General features: G+C 46.1%; 1 protein-coding gene across 1 annotated transcript in view; it reads right to left on the bottom strand.

Annotated features, from left to right (window-relative positions):
- LOC120040597 (arf-GAP with dual PH domain-containing protein 1-like) overlaps positions 1–15,613 on the bottom strand; it is a 41,185-nt gene that overhangs the window by 14,297 nt on the left and 11,275 nt on the right. Inside the window, exons 4-8 of the mRNA XM_038985684.1 lie at positions 9,973–10,055; positions 9,676–9,788; positions 6,632–6,778; positions 6,366–6,449; positions 6,175–6,237 (exon numbers count right to left, since the gene is read on the bottom strand). Of these exons, the coding sequence (XP_038841612.1) occupies positions 6,175–6,237; positions 6,366–6,449; positions 6,632–6,778; positions 9,676–9,788; positions 9,973–10,055 (490 nt within the window). The remainder of the gene's footprint in view (positions 1–6,174; positions 6,238–6,365; positions 6,450–6,631; positions 6,779–9,675; positions 9,789–9,972; positions 10,056–15,613) is intronic.

The raw sequence follows: 15,613 nt of genomic DNA, 5'->3' as shown, positions 1-15,613 counted from the left end.
ATTATCCACGCTCCTTATGACAGGCTCATTATCCACCCTCCCTATGACAGGCTCATTATCCACCCTCCCTATGACAGGCTCATTATCCACGCTGCCTATGACAGGCTCATTATCCACCCTCCCTATGACAGGCTTGTTATCCACCCTCCCTATGACAGACTCATTATCCACCCTCCCTATGACAGGCTCATTATCCACCTTCCCTATGACAGGCTCGTTGTCCACCCTCCCTATGACAGGCTCGTTGTCCACCCTCCCTATGACAGGCTCGTTATCCACCCTCCCTATGACAGGCTCGTTGTCCACCCTCCCTATGACAGGCTCGTTGTCCACCCTCCCTATGACAGGCTCGTTGTCCACCCTCCCTATGACAGGCTCGTTATCCACCCTCCCTATGACAGGCTCGTTGTCCACCCTCCCTATGACAGGCTCATTATCCACCCTCCCTATGACAGGCTCATTATCCACCCTCCCTATGACAGGCTCGTTGTCCACCTTCCCTATGACAGGCTCATTATCCACCCTCCCTATGACAGGCTCGTTATCCACCCTCCCTATGACAGGCTCATTATCCACCCTCCAATTGACAGGCTCGTTGTCCACCCTCCCTATGACAGGCTCATTATCCACCCTCCCTATGACAGGCTCATTGTCCACCCTCCCTATGACAGGCTCATTATCCACCCTCCCTATGACAGGCTCATTATCCACTCTCCCTATGACAGGCTCGTTGTCCACTCTCCCTATGACAGGCTCGTTATCCACCTTCCCTATGACAGGCTCATTATCCACCCTCCCTATGACAGGCTCATTATCCACCCTCCCTATGACAGGCTCGTTATCCACCCTCCCTATGACAGGCTCGTTATCCACCCTCCCTATGACAGGCTCGTTATCCACCTTCCCTATGACAGGCTCATTATCCACCCTCCCTATGACAGGCTCATTATCCACCCTCCCTATGACAGGCTCATTATCCACCCTCCCTATGACAGGCTCATTATCCACCCACCCTATGACAGGCTCATTATCCACCCTCCCTATGACAGGCTTGTTATCCACCCTCCCTATGACAGGCTCATTATCCACCCTCCCTATGACAGGCTCATTGTCCACCCTCCCTATGACAGACTCATTATCCATCCTCCCTATGACAGGCTCATTATCCACCCTCCCTATGACAGGCTCGTTGTCCACCCTCCCTATGACAGGCTCGTTGTCCACCCTCCCTATGACAGGCTCGTTATCCACCCTCCCTATGACAGGCTCGTTGTCCACCCTCCCTATGACAGGCTCGTTGTCCACCCTCCCTATGACAGGCTCGTTGTCCACCCTCCCTATGACAGGCTCGTTATCCACCCTCCCTATGACAGGCTCGTTGTCCACCCTCCCTATGACAGGCTCATTATCCACCCTCCCTATGACAGGCTCATTATCCACCCTCCCTATGACAGGCTCGTTGTCCACCTTCCCTATGACAGGCTCATTATCCACCCTCCCTATGACAGGCTCGTTATCCACCCTCCCTATGACAGGCTCATTATCCACCCTCCAATTGACAGGCTCGTTGTCCACCCTCCCTATGACAGGCTCATTATCCACCCTCCCTATGACAGGCTCATTGTCCACCCTCCCTATGACAGGCTCATTATCCACCCTCCCTATGACAGGCTCATTATCCACTCTCCCTATGACAGGCTCGTTGTCCACCCTCCCTATGACAGGCTCGTTATCCACCTTCCCTATGACAGGCTCATTATCCACCCTCCCTATGACAGGCTCATTATCCACCCTCCCTATGACAGGCTCGTTATCCACCCTCCCTATGACAGGCTCGTTATCCACCCTCCCTATGACAGGCTCGTTATCCACCTTCCCTATGACAGGCTCATTATCCACCCTCCCTATGACAGGCTCATTATCCACCCTCCCTATGACAGGCTCATTATCCACCCTCCCTATGACAGGCTCATTATCCACCCACCCTATGACAGGCTCATTATCCACCCTCCCTATGACAGGCTTGTTATCCACCCTCCCTATGACAGGCTCATTATCCACCCTCCCTATGACAGGCTCATTGTCCACCCTCCCTATGACAGACTCATTATCCATCCTCCCTATGACAGGCTCATTATCCACCCTCCCTATGACAGGCTCGTTGTCCACCCTCCCTATGACAGGCTCGTTATCCACCCTCCCTATGACAGGCTCATTATCCACCCTCCCTATGACAGGCTCGTTATCCACCCTCCCTATGACAGGCTCGTTATCCACCTTCCCTATGACAGGCTCATTATCCACCCTCCCTATGACAGGCTCATTATCCACCCTCCCTATGACAGGCTCATTATCCACCCTCCCTATGACAGGCTCATTATCCACCCTCCCTATGACAGGCTCATTATTCACCCTCCCTATGACAGGCTCATTATCCACCCTTCCTATGACAGGCTCATTGTCCATCCTCCCTATGACAGGCTCATTATCCACCCTCCCTATGACAGGCTCGTTGTCCACCCTCCCTATGACAGGCTCGTTGTCCACCCTCCCTCCCAGAAGCCTGGAAGGGATGAGAGAGCCAGGCCTATGGGTTCGTAGCTTCAACCCTGCAGCACACACACAAACACACACAATTACTGATTAATGGACTGCTGAATGTATATATTTTCTCTCTTGCTTTGTTTGATCTTTTCAATATTATGTCTGCCTCTGACAAGATATCCAGGAAAGAGCTGAAAATATCCCATATTAATATATGTAGCCTTAGAAATAAGGTTCATGAAATCAATAACTTGCTACCATCAGATAACATTCATATATTAGCCATTTCTGAGACCCACTTAGATAATTAATTTGATGATACATCAGTAGCAATACAAGGATATAACATCTATAGAAGAGACATGAATGCTTATGGGGGAGGTGTTGCTGTATATATTCAGAGTCATATCCCTGTAATGCTTAGAGAAGATCTTATGTCAAGTGTTATTGAAGTGTTGTGGTTGCAGGTTCACTTGGCACATCTAAAGCCTTTTCCTTTGGGGTGTTGCTGTAGGCCACCAAGTGCTAACAGTCAGTATCTAAATAATGTGTGTGAAATGCTTGATAGTGTATGTGATGTAAACAGAGAGGTCTACTTCCTTGGGCACCTGAATATTGACTGGTTTTCATCAAGCTGTCCGCTCAAGAGGAAGCTTCTCACTGTAACCAGTGCCTGTAATCTGGTTCAGGTTATTAATCAACCTACCAGGGTGTTTAGAAACACTACAGGAACAAATAGCGTATAAGATAATCATACAGAAGATTTTGCCGTGACTCTTATGTGGACGATGTTAAAAATATTTGTTGGTATGATGTGATTAATTAGAGGATCTAGATGGTGCACTTGATGAATTTATGAAATTGCTCCTTCCAATCATTGATAAACATGCACCTGTTAAGAAACTGACTGTTGGAACTGTTGAGGCTCCATGGATTGATGAGGAATTGAAAAACTGTATGGTTGAAAGAGATGGGGCAAAAGGAGTGGCTAATAAATCTGGCTGCACATCTGATTGGCTGACTTACTGCAAATTGATAAATCATGTGACTAAACTCAACAACAAAAAATAAGAAACTGTATTATGAAGCCAAGATCAATTATATAAAGAATGAAGGAAAACAACTTGAGTAAATTAAATTATGGGCAGAAAGACAAATTCCACTCCATCTTTTATCAAGTCAGATGGCTTATTCATCACAAAACCATTTGATGTTGGCAATTATTTTAATGATTACTTCATTGGCAAAGTGGGCAAACTTAGGCAGGAAATTACAACAACGAACAGTGAACCATCGTATTCATGCATAAAAAAACTAATAATGAAAGAAAAGCATTGAAAGTTTTAATTTTGTAAAGTTAGTGTGGTAGAGGTGGAAAAATTATTGTTAATTATTGTTAACCTCCTGGCATTGACAACTTAGATGGAAAGCTACTGAGGATGGTAGCTGACTCTATAGCCACTCCTATCTGTCATATCTTTAATCTGAGCATAGAGGAAAGTCTTTGTCCTCAGGCCTGGAGGGAAGCCAAAGTAATTCCGCTACCCAAGAGTGGTAAAGCAGCCTTTACTGGTTCTAACAGCAGACCTATAAGCTTGCTGCCAGCTCTTAGCAAACTGTTGGAAAAAATGGTGTTTGACCAAATACAACGCTATTTCTCTGTAAACAACTGGACAACAGACTTTCAGCATGCTTATAGAGAATGGCACTCAACATGTACTGCACTGACACAAATGACTGATGATTGGTTGAAATACATTGATAATAAGAAGATCGTGGGAGCTGTACAGTTAGATTTCAGTGCAGCATTTGTGCCACGCCCTGGCCTTAGTTATCTTTGTTTTCTTTATTATTTTAGTTAGGTCAGGGTGTGACATGGGGGGTGTAGGTGTTTTTGTCATGTCTAGGGTTTTTTTATGTTTATGGGGCGTTGTCTAGTCTAGGTGTTTGTATGTCTATGGCTGCCTAGATTGGTTCTCAATTAGAGGCAGCTGTTTATCATTGTCTCTGATTGGGAACCATATTTAGGCAGCCATATTCATTGGGTATGTCGTGGGTGATTGTCTATGTGTAAGTTGCCTGTGTCTGCACTTGTCATTATATAGCTTCACGTTCGTTTGTTGTTTTTGTAAGTCTGTTTAAGTATTCTTCGTTTTGTTATAATAAATAGAAGAATGTATTTATATCACGCTGCGCCTTGGTCCTCCTCTCTTCATCCAAACGACGAACGTGACAATTTGATGTTGACCATAACCTGTTGTTGAGAAAACGTATGTGTTATGGCTTTTCAACCTCTGCCATATTGTGGATTCAGAGCTATCTATCTAATTGAACTCAAAGGGTTTTCTTTAATGGAAGCTTCTCTAATGTCAAACATGTAAAGTGGGGTGTACCGCAGGGCAGCTCTCTAGGCCCTCTACTCTTTTCTATTTTTAGCAATGACCTGCCACTGGCATTAAAAAAAGCCTGTGTGTCCATGTATTCTGATAATTCAACCATATACGCATCAGCAACCACAGTTAATGAAGTCACTGAAACCCTTAACAAAGAGTTGCAGTCTGTTTTGGAATGTGTGGCCATTAATAAACTGGTCCTGAACATCTCTAAAACTAAGAGCATTGTATTTGGTACAAATCCATCCCTAAGTTCTAGACCTCAGCTGAATCTGGTAATGAATTGTGTGGCTGTTGAACAAGTTGAGGAGACTAAATTAATTGGTGTTACCTTAGATTGTAAACTGTCAAGGTCAAAACATATAGATTAAATGGTTGTAAAGATGGGGAGAGGTCTGTCCTTAATAAATAGATGCTCTGCTTTTTTGTCACCACAAGTCCTGCCGGCTCCAGTTTTGTCTTATCTTGATTATTGTCCAGTCATGTGGTCGAGTTCTGCAAGAAAATACCTAGTTAAGCTGCAGCTGACCTAGAACAGAGCGGCACGTCTTGCTCTTCATTGTAATCAGAGGGCTGATATGAATACTATGCATGCCAGTCTCTCTTGGCTAAGAGTTGAGGAGAGACTGACTGTATCACTTCTTCTTTTTATAAGAAACACTAATGTGTTGAAAATCCCAAATAGTTTCCATAGTCAACTTACACACAGCTCTGACACACACACTTACCCCACCAGACATGCCACTGGGGGTCTTTTCACAGTCCCCAAATCCAGAACAAATTCAAGAAAGTGTCCAGTATTATATAGAGCCGTTATTGCATGGAACTCCCTTCCATCTCATATTGCTCAAATGAACCACAAACCTGGTTTAAAAAAAAACAGATAAAGCAACACCTCACGGCACAATGCCTCTCCCCTATTTGACCTAGATAGTTTATGTGTTGATATGAAGGCTATTGATATGTGCCTTTTGAAATTCATGTAGTTCTGTCCTTGAGCTGTTCTTGTCTATTAATGTTCTGTATTATGTAATGTTTCATGTGTTGTGTGGACCCCAGGAAGAGTAGCTGCTGCTTTCGCAACAGCTAATGGGGATCTTAATATAATACCAAATACCAAAGAAGAGAGGTTAGGTAAAATAGGATTTTGAATGGGAATCAATTGTTTGGTCCCCACAACGAGAGTAAAATAAACGTGTGAGTGTGTGTTCTCGCGCACATGGGTGTTTTAACTTACCCTGGGTCCTGTTTTCTCCATATAGCCCTCCTTCAGAAAGTTGCGGGTCAATTTGGGCATCAGCTGAAAAATATGATTAAATACAGAGTGATATTGTGTGTGTACTTGTATGCACCCGTGTGTGTGTGTGTGTGTGTGTGTGTGTGTACTTGTATGCACCCGTGTGTGTGTGTGTGTGTGTGTGTACTCACCTCTGCATCATTAGCCCCTGGGAAGGCCACCTTTAGATAGTGGAGCTGGATGGCCCTTATAGAGTTGAACCAGTCTACTATCTCCTAATGGAGGGATGGAGAGAGGGAGAGAGGGGGAGAGAGAGAGAGAGAGAGAGAGAGAGAGAGAGAGAGAGAGAGGAGAGAGAGAGAGAGAGAGAGAGAGAGAGAAGGAGTGAGCTACCTTGCTGAATTGATCCATACACATCCATATAGTGACAGACACCCACACACAGCTACACAGCTACCTTGCCGCTGTCGTGGTAGAGGAAGATGTTTCTGGTGCTGTAGTCTTTCAGGTAGGTGATCTGTAGTCCGTTGGGGTTACCTATCTTCTCTGGCTGGAAGGCTGCGTTGATAGAGTCCACCTTGATCACCGCTTTAGGCTCCTTGGCCTGGAGAGAGTGGAGGGAGAGAGTTAGGGGTGGAGAGAGGTGAAGGAGAGAGAGAGTTAGGGGTGGTGAGAGGTGAAGGAGAGAGAGAGTTAGGGGTGGTGAGAGGTGTATTAGAGAGAGAGTTAGGGGTGATGAGAGGGGAGGGAGAGAGTTAGGGGGGGTGAGAGGTGAAGGAGAGAGAGAGTTAGGGGTGGTGAGAGGTGTATTAGAGAGAGAGTTAGGGGTGGTGAGAGGGGAGGGAGAGAGTTAGGGGTGGTGAGAGGTGAAGGAGAGAGAGAGTTAGGGGTGGTGAGAGGTGTATTAGAGAGAGAGTTAGGGGTGGTGAGAGGGGAGGGAGAGAGTTAGGGGTGGTGAGAGGTGAAGGAGAGAGAGAGTTAGGGGTGGTGAGAGGTGTATTAGAGAGAGAGTTAGGGGTGGTGAGAGGGGAGGGAGATTGGGATGAAAAGTGGAGGACAGAGAGGTAGTGGAGGGACGTTGGAGGGTAGGGTGGCAGGTAAGGTGTGGATGGGTGGCTGAAGGGGGAGTGGAGAGAGGGGTAGGGTGCACCCGGAAACTCTCCTGGAGGGAGAGGTATAGGGAGCTGCACATCTTTGTTGACACAAGCACTGCCTTTGCATATTATGAATAATACTTTGCCAACCGTAGTTACTGTATATGCCAAGGACTCATGGGGGGGTTGAATTAGCACTTTAGAAGGAGAACAAATGGGCTCCAACATCTTAAGTGGAACGAACACAAGAGTAACTTAGACAAGTTGGCTTAATCCCCTTTCAAATCCCCAGGAGGCATACCTGGACATCTGATCGACTTCAGAACTCTCCAAGTGCAACCCAATTGGTAGGTTTCCATGAGAACTACAACTAAACACTTCCTCGGCTGACTGTGTAAGTAGGCATTGCCTTCCCCCAGGCAATCAACTCACAGTAGCACCCACACTGCATCACATACACTCACACATTCACACTCAATCCCCTTCCACAAAGTGAAACACTTTGTGGAAGCCAGAAGAGTTGGGTATTAGACACAAAGTTACTCAAAGTTGAATGTGACAGCTGCAGGACTTAGCACAGGATTTGTCTCTAATTGGTTTAATACTGTTAAACTGAGACAGAGTTGGCAGGTTTTGGTAGCAAAGACACACCGGGAGGGAGGGGGCGGGGGGAGAGTTGTCTGAACTTGCTGTATTGTACCGTGGCAGGTCTTCCTGTGACTCAGTGGTTAGGAAGGTGTGTGTGTTGTGTATCCTACAGGGTAGGGCAGGCTGCAGAATAGTATCACAGCTAAAACAGTTTGTCTCAGTATTTGTTTGATTATAACAGTGCATTCAGAAAGTATTCAGACCCCTTGACTTTTTCCACATTTTGTTACGTTACAGCCTTATTCTAAAAATGATGAAATTACTTTTCCCCTTATCAATCTACACACGATACCCCATAATGACAAAGCAAAAACAGTTTTTATACATGTTTGCAAAATTAAATTTAAATTAAATTAAAAATTAAACAATATAACACAATTACATAAGTATTCAGACCCTTTACTCAGTACTTTGTTGAAGCACGTTTGGCAGTGATTACAGCCTCGAGTCTTCTTGGGTATGACGCTACAGGCTTGGCACACCAGTATTTGGGGAGTTTCTCCTATTCTTCTCTGCAGATCCTCTCAAGGTTGGATGGGGAGCGTCGCTGCACAGCTATTTTCAGGTCTCTCCAGAGATGTTCGATTGGGTTCAAGTCCGGGCTCTGGCTGGGCCACTCTAGGACATTCAGAGACTTGTCCTGAAGCCACATCTGAGTTGTCTTGGCTGTGTGCTTAGGGGATGTTGTCCTGTTGGAAGGTGAAGCTTCACCCCAGTCTGAGGTCCTGAGCACTCTGGAGCAGGTTTTCAGGGGACCTCTCTGTACCTTGCGCCGTTCATCTTTCCCTCGATCCTGACTAGTCTCCCAGTCACTGCCACTGAAAAACATCTCCACAGCATGATGCTGCCACCACCATGCTTCACTGCAGGTTTCCTCCAGATGTGACGCTTGGCATTCAGACAAGAGCTTCTTGTTTCTCAGGGTCTGAGTCCTTTAGGTGCCTTTTGGCAAACTCCAAGCGGGCTGTCATGTGCCTTTTACTGAGGAGCGACTTCCATCTGGCTACTCCACCATAAAGGCCTGATTGGTGGAGTGCTGTAGAGATGGTTGTCCTTCTGGAAGATTCTCCCATCTCCACAGAGGAACTCATCAGATTCTTGGTTACCTCCCTGACCAAGGCCCTTCTCCACCGATTGCTCAGTTTGGCTGGGTGGCCAGCCGTAGGAAGAGTCTTGGTGGTTCCTAACTTCTTCCATTTTAAGAATGATGGAAGCTACTGTGTTCTTGGGGACCTTCAATGCTGCAGAAATGTTTTGGTACCCTTCCCCAGATCTGTGCCTCGACACAATCCTGTCTCGGAGCTCTAAGGACAATTCTTTTGACCTCATAGCTTGGTTGTTGCTCTGACATGCACTGTCAACTGTGGGACCTTATATAGACAGGTGTGTGCCTTTCTCAATAATGTCCAATCAATTGAATTTACCACAGGTGGACTCCAATCAAGTTGTAGAAACATCTCAAGAAACAGATGTACCTGAGTATCATAGCAACAGGTCTGAATACTTACGTTAATAAGGTATTTCAGTATTTTATTTGTAATGCATTTACAAACATTTCGAAAAACCTGTTTTCGCTTTGTCATTATGGGGTGTTGTGTGTAGATTGATGAGGAAACATTTTAATTTAACCCATTTTAGAATAAGGCTGTAACGTAACAAAATGTGAAAAAAGTCAAAGGGGTCTGAATACTTTCCGTAGGCACTGTATGCTGAAGAGAGCGTTTGTGAGATGAAGACAGCAGTAAATAGTCAGACTTACATCATACTTGGTGAAGTATTTCAGTGTCCCCTCTCTTTCTGAGAGAACGAATCGTCGGTTGAGGAACTGGCCGTTGTCCCGCCCCCTTTTCATCAACATTCCATCCCTCGTTCCTGTCAGTGACACAGTGACAAGCTTCTCATCAGTGCATATATATGTGTGTGTGTGTGTGTGTGTGTGTGTGTGTGTGTGTGTGTGTGTGTGTGTGTGTGTGTGTGTGTGTGTGTGTGTGTGTGTGTGTGTGTGTGTGTGTGTGTGTGAGCATGAGTGTGTGATGCGTTGTGTGTGTGTCCTCACCCTCCTCATAGGTCCGTTTCTTCCCTTCCCCTGTAAACTCTTTCCTCTCGTACTTCGCTCTGATCCACTGCTCCCTCAGGACCCTGGACACACACACACACACACACACACACACACACACACACACACACACACACACACACACACACACAGACACACACACACACACACACACACACACACACACACACACACACACACACACACACACACACACAAACTACATGAAAGCTCTACACACAAAACTTATATATTAACTAATTATGGTCATTGTGAGAACAGCAGAACAGAGTGTTATAGTGAGTGTTACAGTGAGTGTTATAGTGAGTGTTACAGTGAGTGTTATAGTGAGTGTTACAGTGAGTGTTACAGTGAGTGTTACAGTGAGTGTTATAGTGAGTGTTACAGTGAGTGTTACAGTGAGTGTTATAGTGAGTGTTATAGTAGGTGTTATAGTGAGTGTTATAGTGAGTGTTACAGTGAGTGTTATAGTGAGTGTTATAGTGAGTGTTATAGTGAGTGTTATAGTGAGTGTTATAGTGAGTGTTACGGTGAGTGTTACAGTGAGTGTTACGGTGAGTGTTACAGTGAGTGTTACGGTGAGTGTTATAGTGAGTGTTACAGTGAGTGTTACGGTGAGTGTTACGGTGAGTGTTATGGAGTGTAACAGTGAGTGTTACAGTGAGTGTTACGATGAGTGTTACAGTGAGTGTTACGGTGCGTGTTACAGTGAGTGTTATAGTGAGTGTTACGGTGAGTGTTACAGTGAGTGTTACGGTGAGTGTTACAGTGAGTGTTACAGTGAGTGTTACGGTGAATGTTACAGTGAGTGTTACAGTGAGTGTTGCGGTGAGTGTTGCGGTGAGTGTTACAGTGAGTGTTACGGTGAGTGTTACGGTGAGTGTTACAGTGAGTGTTACGGTGAGTGTTATAGTGAGTGTTACAGTGAGTGTTACAGTGAGTGTTACAGTGAGTGTTACGGTGAGTGTTACAGTGAGTGTTACGGTGGGTGTTACGGTGAGTGTTACAGTGAGTGTTACGGTGAGTGTTACAGTGAGTGTTATGGAGTGTTACGGTGAGTGTTACAGTGAGTGTTACGGTGAGTGTTACGGTGAGTGTTACAGTGAGTGTTACGGTGAGTGTTACGCTGAGTGTTACAGTGAGTGTTACAGTGAGTGTTACGGTGAGTGTTATAGTGAGTGTTACAGTGAGTGTTACGGTGAGTGTTACGGTGAGTGTTATGGAGTGTTACAGTGAGTGTTACAGTGAGTGTTACAGTGAGTGTTACAGTGAGTGTTAGGGTGCGTGTTACGGTGAGTGTTACGGTGGGTGTTACAGTGAGTGTTACAGTGAGTGTTATTATGAGCATTTGTGAGGCCAGGTGTAGAACAGACACTCTCTGTAGGCCAGGTGTAGAACAGATACTCTCTGTAGGCCAGGTGTGGAACAGATACTCTCTGTAGGCCAGGTGTAGAACAGATACTCTCTGTAGGCCAGGTGTAAAAACAGATACTCTCTGTAGGCCAGGTGTAGAACAGATACTCTCTGTAGGCCAGGTGTAGAACAGATACTCTCTGTAGGCCAGGTGTAGAACAGATACTCTCTATAGACCAGGTGTAGAACAGATACTCTCTGTAGGCCAGGTGTAGAACAGATACTCTCTGTAGGCCAGGTGTAGAACAGATACTCTCTGTAGGCCAGGTGTAGAACAGATACTCTCTGTAGGCCAGGTGTGGAACAGATACTCTCTGTAGGCCAGGTGTAGAACAGATACTCTCTGTAGGCCAGGTGTAGAACAGATACTCTCTGTTGGCCAGGTGTAGAACAGATACTCTCTGTAGGCCAGGTGTAGAACAGATACTCTCTGTAGTCCAGGTGTAGAACAGATACTCTCTGTAGGCCAGGTGTAGAACAGATACTCTCTGTTGGCCAGCTGTAGAACAGATACTCTCTGTAGGCCAGGAGTAGAACAGAGACTCTCTATAGGCCAGGTGTGGAACAGATACTCTCTGTAGGCCAGGTGTGGAACAGACACTCTCTATAGACCAGGTGTAGAACAGATACTCTCTATAGGCCAGGTGTAGAACAGATACTCTCTGTAGGCCAGGTGTGGAACAGATACTCTCTATAGACCAGGTGTAGAACAGATACTCTCTGTAGGCCAGGTGTGGAACAGATACTCTCTGTAGGCCAGGTGTAGAACAGATACTCTCTGTAGGCCAGGTGTAGAACAGATACTCTCTGTTTGCCAGGTGTAGAACAGATACTCTATGTAGGCCAGGTGTAGAATAGAGACTCTCTATAGGCCAGGTGTAGAACAGATACTCTCTGTAGGCCAGGTGTGGAACAGATACTCTCTGTAGGCCAGGTGTAGAACCGATACTCTCTGTAGGCCAGGTGTAGAACAGATACTCTCTGTAGGCCAGGTGTAGAACAGATACTCTCTGTAGGCCAGGTGTAGAACAGATACTCTCTGTAGGCCAGGTGTAGAACAGATACTCTCTGTAGGCCAGGTGTAGAACAGATACTCTCTGTAGGCCAGGTGTAGAACAGATACTCTCTGTAGGCCAAGTGTAGAACAGATACTCTCTGTAGGCCAGGTGTAGAACAGATACTCTCTGTAGGCCATGTGTGGAACAGATACTCTCTATAGACCAGGTGTAGAACAGATACTCTCTGTAGGCCAGGTGTGGAACAGATACTCTCTGTAGGCCAGGTGTGGAACAGATACTCTCTATAGACCAGGTGTAGAACAGATACTCTCTGTAGGCCAGGTGTGGAACAGATACTCTCTATAGACCAGGTGTAGAACAGATACTCTCTGTAGGCCAGGTGTGGAACAGATACTCTCCGTAGGCCAGGTGTAGAAACAGATACTCTCTATAGGCCAGGGGTAGAACAGATACTCTCTATAGGCCAGGTGTAGAACAGATACTCTCTATAGACCAGGTGTAGAACAGATACTCTCTATAAACCAGGTGTAGAACATATACTCTCTGAAGGCCAGGTGTAGAACAGATACTCTCTGTAGGCCAGGTGTAGAACAGATACTCTCTGTAGGCCAGGTGTAGAACAGATACTCTCTGTAGGCCAGGTGTAGAACAGATACTCTCTGTAGGCCAGGTGTAGAACAAATACTCTCTGTAGGCCAGGTGTAGAACAGACACTCTCTGTAGGCCAGGTGTAGAACAGATACTCTCTATAAACCAGGTGTAGAACAGATACTCTCTATAGACCAGGTGTAGAACAGATACTCTATGTAGGCCAGGTGTGGAACAGATACTCTCTGTAGGCCAGGTGTAGAACCGATACTCTCTGTAGGCCAGGTGTAGAACAGATACTCTCTGTAGGCCAGGTGTAGAACAGATACTCTCTGTAGGCCAGGTGTGGAACAGATACTCTCTATAGACCAGGTGTAGAACAGATACTCTCTGTAGGTCAGGTGTAGAACAGATACTCTCTGTAGGCCAGGTGTGGAACAGATACTCTCTATAGACCAGGTGTAGAACAGATACTCTCTGTAGGCCAGGTGTTGAACAGATACTCTACTCTCTGTAGACCAGGTGTAGAACAGATACTCTCTGTAGGCCAGGTGTGGAACAGATACTCTCTGCAGGCCAGGTGTAGAACAGATACTCTCTGTAGGCCAGGTGTAGAACAGATACTCTCTGTAGGCCAGGTGTAGAACAGATTCTCTCTGTAGGCCAGGTGTAGAACAGATGCTCTCTGTAGGCCAGGTGTAGAACAGATACTCTCTGTAGGCCAGGTGTGGAAAACAGATACTCTCTATAGACCAGGTGTAGAACAGATACTCTCTGTAGGCCAGGTGTAGAACAGATACTCTCTGTAGGCCAGGTGTGGAACAGATACTCTCTACAGACCAGGTGTAGAACAGATACTCTCTGTAGGCCAGGTGTGGAACTGATACTCTCTATAGACCAGGTGTAGAACAGATACTCTCTGTAGGCCAGGTGTAGAACAGATACTCTCTGTAGGCCAGGTGTAGAACAGATTCTCTCTGTAGGCCAGGTGTAGAACAGATGCTCTCTGTAGGCCAGGTGTAGAACAGATACTCTCTGTAGGCCAGGTGTGGAACAGATACTCTCTATAGACCAGGTGTAGAACAGATACTCTCTGTAGGCCAGGTGTAGAACAGATACTCTCTGTAGGCCAGGTGTGGAACAGATACTCTCTACAGACCAGGTGTAGAACAGATACTCTCTGTAGGCCAGGTGTGGAACTGATACTCTCTATAGACCAGGTGTAGAACAGATACTCTCTGTAGGCCAGGTGTAGAACAGATACTCTCTGTAGTCCAGGTGTAGAAACAGATACTCTCTATAGGCCAGGTGTAGAACAGATACTCTCTATAGGCCAGGTGTAGAACAGATACTCTCTATAGACCAGGTGTAGAACAGATACTCTCTATAAACCAGGTGTAGAACATATACTCTCTGAAGGCCAGGTGTAGAACAGATACTCTCTATAGGCCAGGTGTAGAACAGATACTCTCTATAGGCCAGGTGTAGAACAGATACTCTCTATAGGCCAGGTGTAGAACAGATACTCTCTATAGGCCAGGTGTAGAACAGATACTCTCTATAGACCAGGTGTAGAACAGATACTCTCTGTAGGCCAGGTGTAGAACAGATACTCTCTGTAGGCCAGGTGTAGAACAGATACTCTCTATAGACCAGGTCTAGAACAGATACTCTCTATAGACCAGGTGTAGAACAGATACTCTCTGTAGGCCAGGTGTAGAACAGATACTCTCTGTAGGCCAGGTGTAGAACAGATACTCTCTATAGGCCAGGTGTAGAACAGATACTCTCTATAGACCAGGTGTAGAACAGATACTCTCTATAGGCCAGGTGTAGAACAGATACTCTCTGTAGGCCAGGTGTAGAACAGATACTCTCTATAGACCAGGTCTAGAACAGATACTCTCTATAGACCAGGTGTAGAACAGATACTCTCTGTAGGCCAGGTGTAGAACAGATACTCTCTGTAGGCCAGGTGTAGAACAGATACTCTCTATAGACCAGGTCTAGAACAGATACTCTCTGTAGGCCAGGTGTGGAACAGATACTCTCTGTAGGCCAGGTGTAGAACAGATACTCTCTATAGACCAGGTCTAGAACAGATACTCTCTATAAACCAGGTGTAGAAGAGTGGTAACTAAGCTTATGTCTGACTTCTACACCTGTTTCTCTGCGGAGCTGCTTTAAACACAGTGATCATGTGAATAGTGTGGTATGTCTGTGTTGTTTGTAGAGAGAGAGAGAGAGAGAGAGTGTCTGTGTGCATGGATGTCTGTGTGAGTCCTTCCTAAGAGCTGCCTAATTGTCCCCTTCCAGCAGACAGAGATACAGGGGCTTCTATAAACCTCTGAACTGAGAGTGAGAGGGATGGAGGGAAGAGAGAGCGAGAGGGATGGAGGGAAGAGAGAGCGAGAGGGATGGAGGGAAGAGAGAGCGAGAGGGATGGAGGGAAGAGAGAGCGAGAGGGATGGAGGGAGGGAAGGGAGAGAGGGGGGGATGGAGGGAGGGAAGGGAGAGAGAGGGGGATGGAGGGAAGAGAGAGCGAGAGGGATGAGGGAGGGAAGGGAGAGAGAGGGGGATGGAGGGAAGAGAGAGCGAGA

The sequence above is a fragment of the Salvelinus namaycush genome, unplaced genomic scaffold (genome assembly GCF_016432855.1).
Source record: "Salvelinus namaycush isolate Seneca unplaced genomic scaffold, SaNama_1.0 Scaffold365, whole genome shotgun sequence".
In the NCBI taxonomy this organism is placed as follows: domain Eukaryota; kingdom Metazoa; phylum Chordata; class Actinopteri; order Salmoniformes; family Salmonidae; genus Salvelinus; species Salvelinus namaycush.
This window is presented reverse-complemented; position numbering and strand designations above follow the sequence as displayed.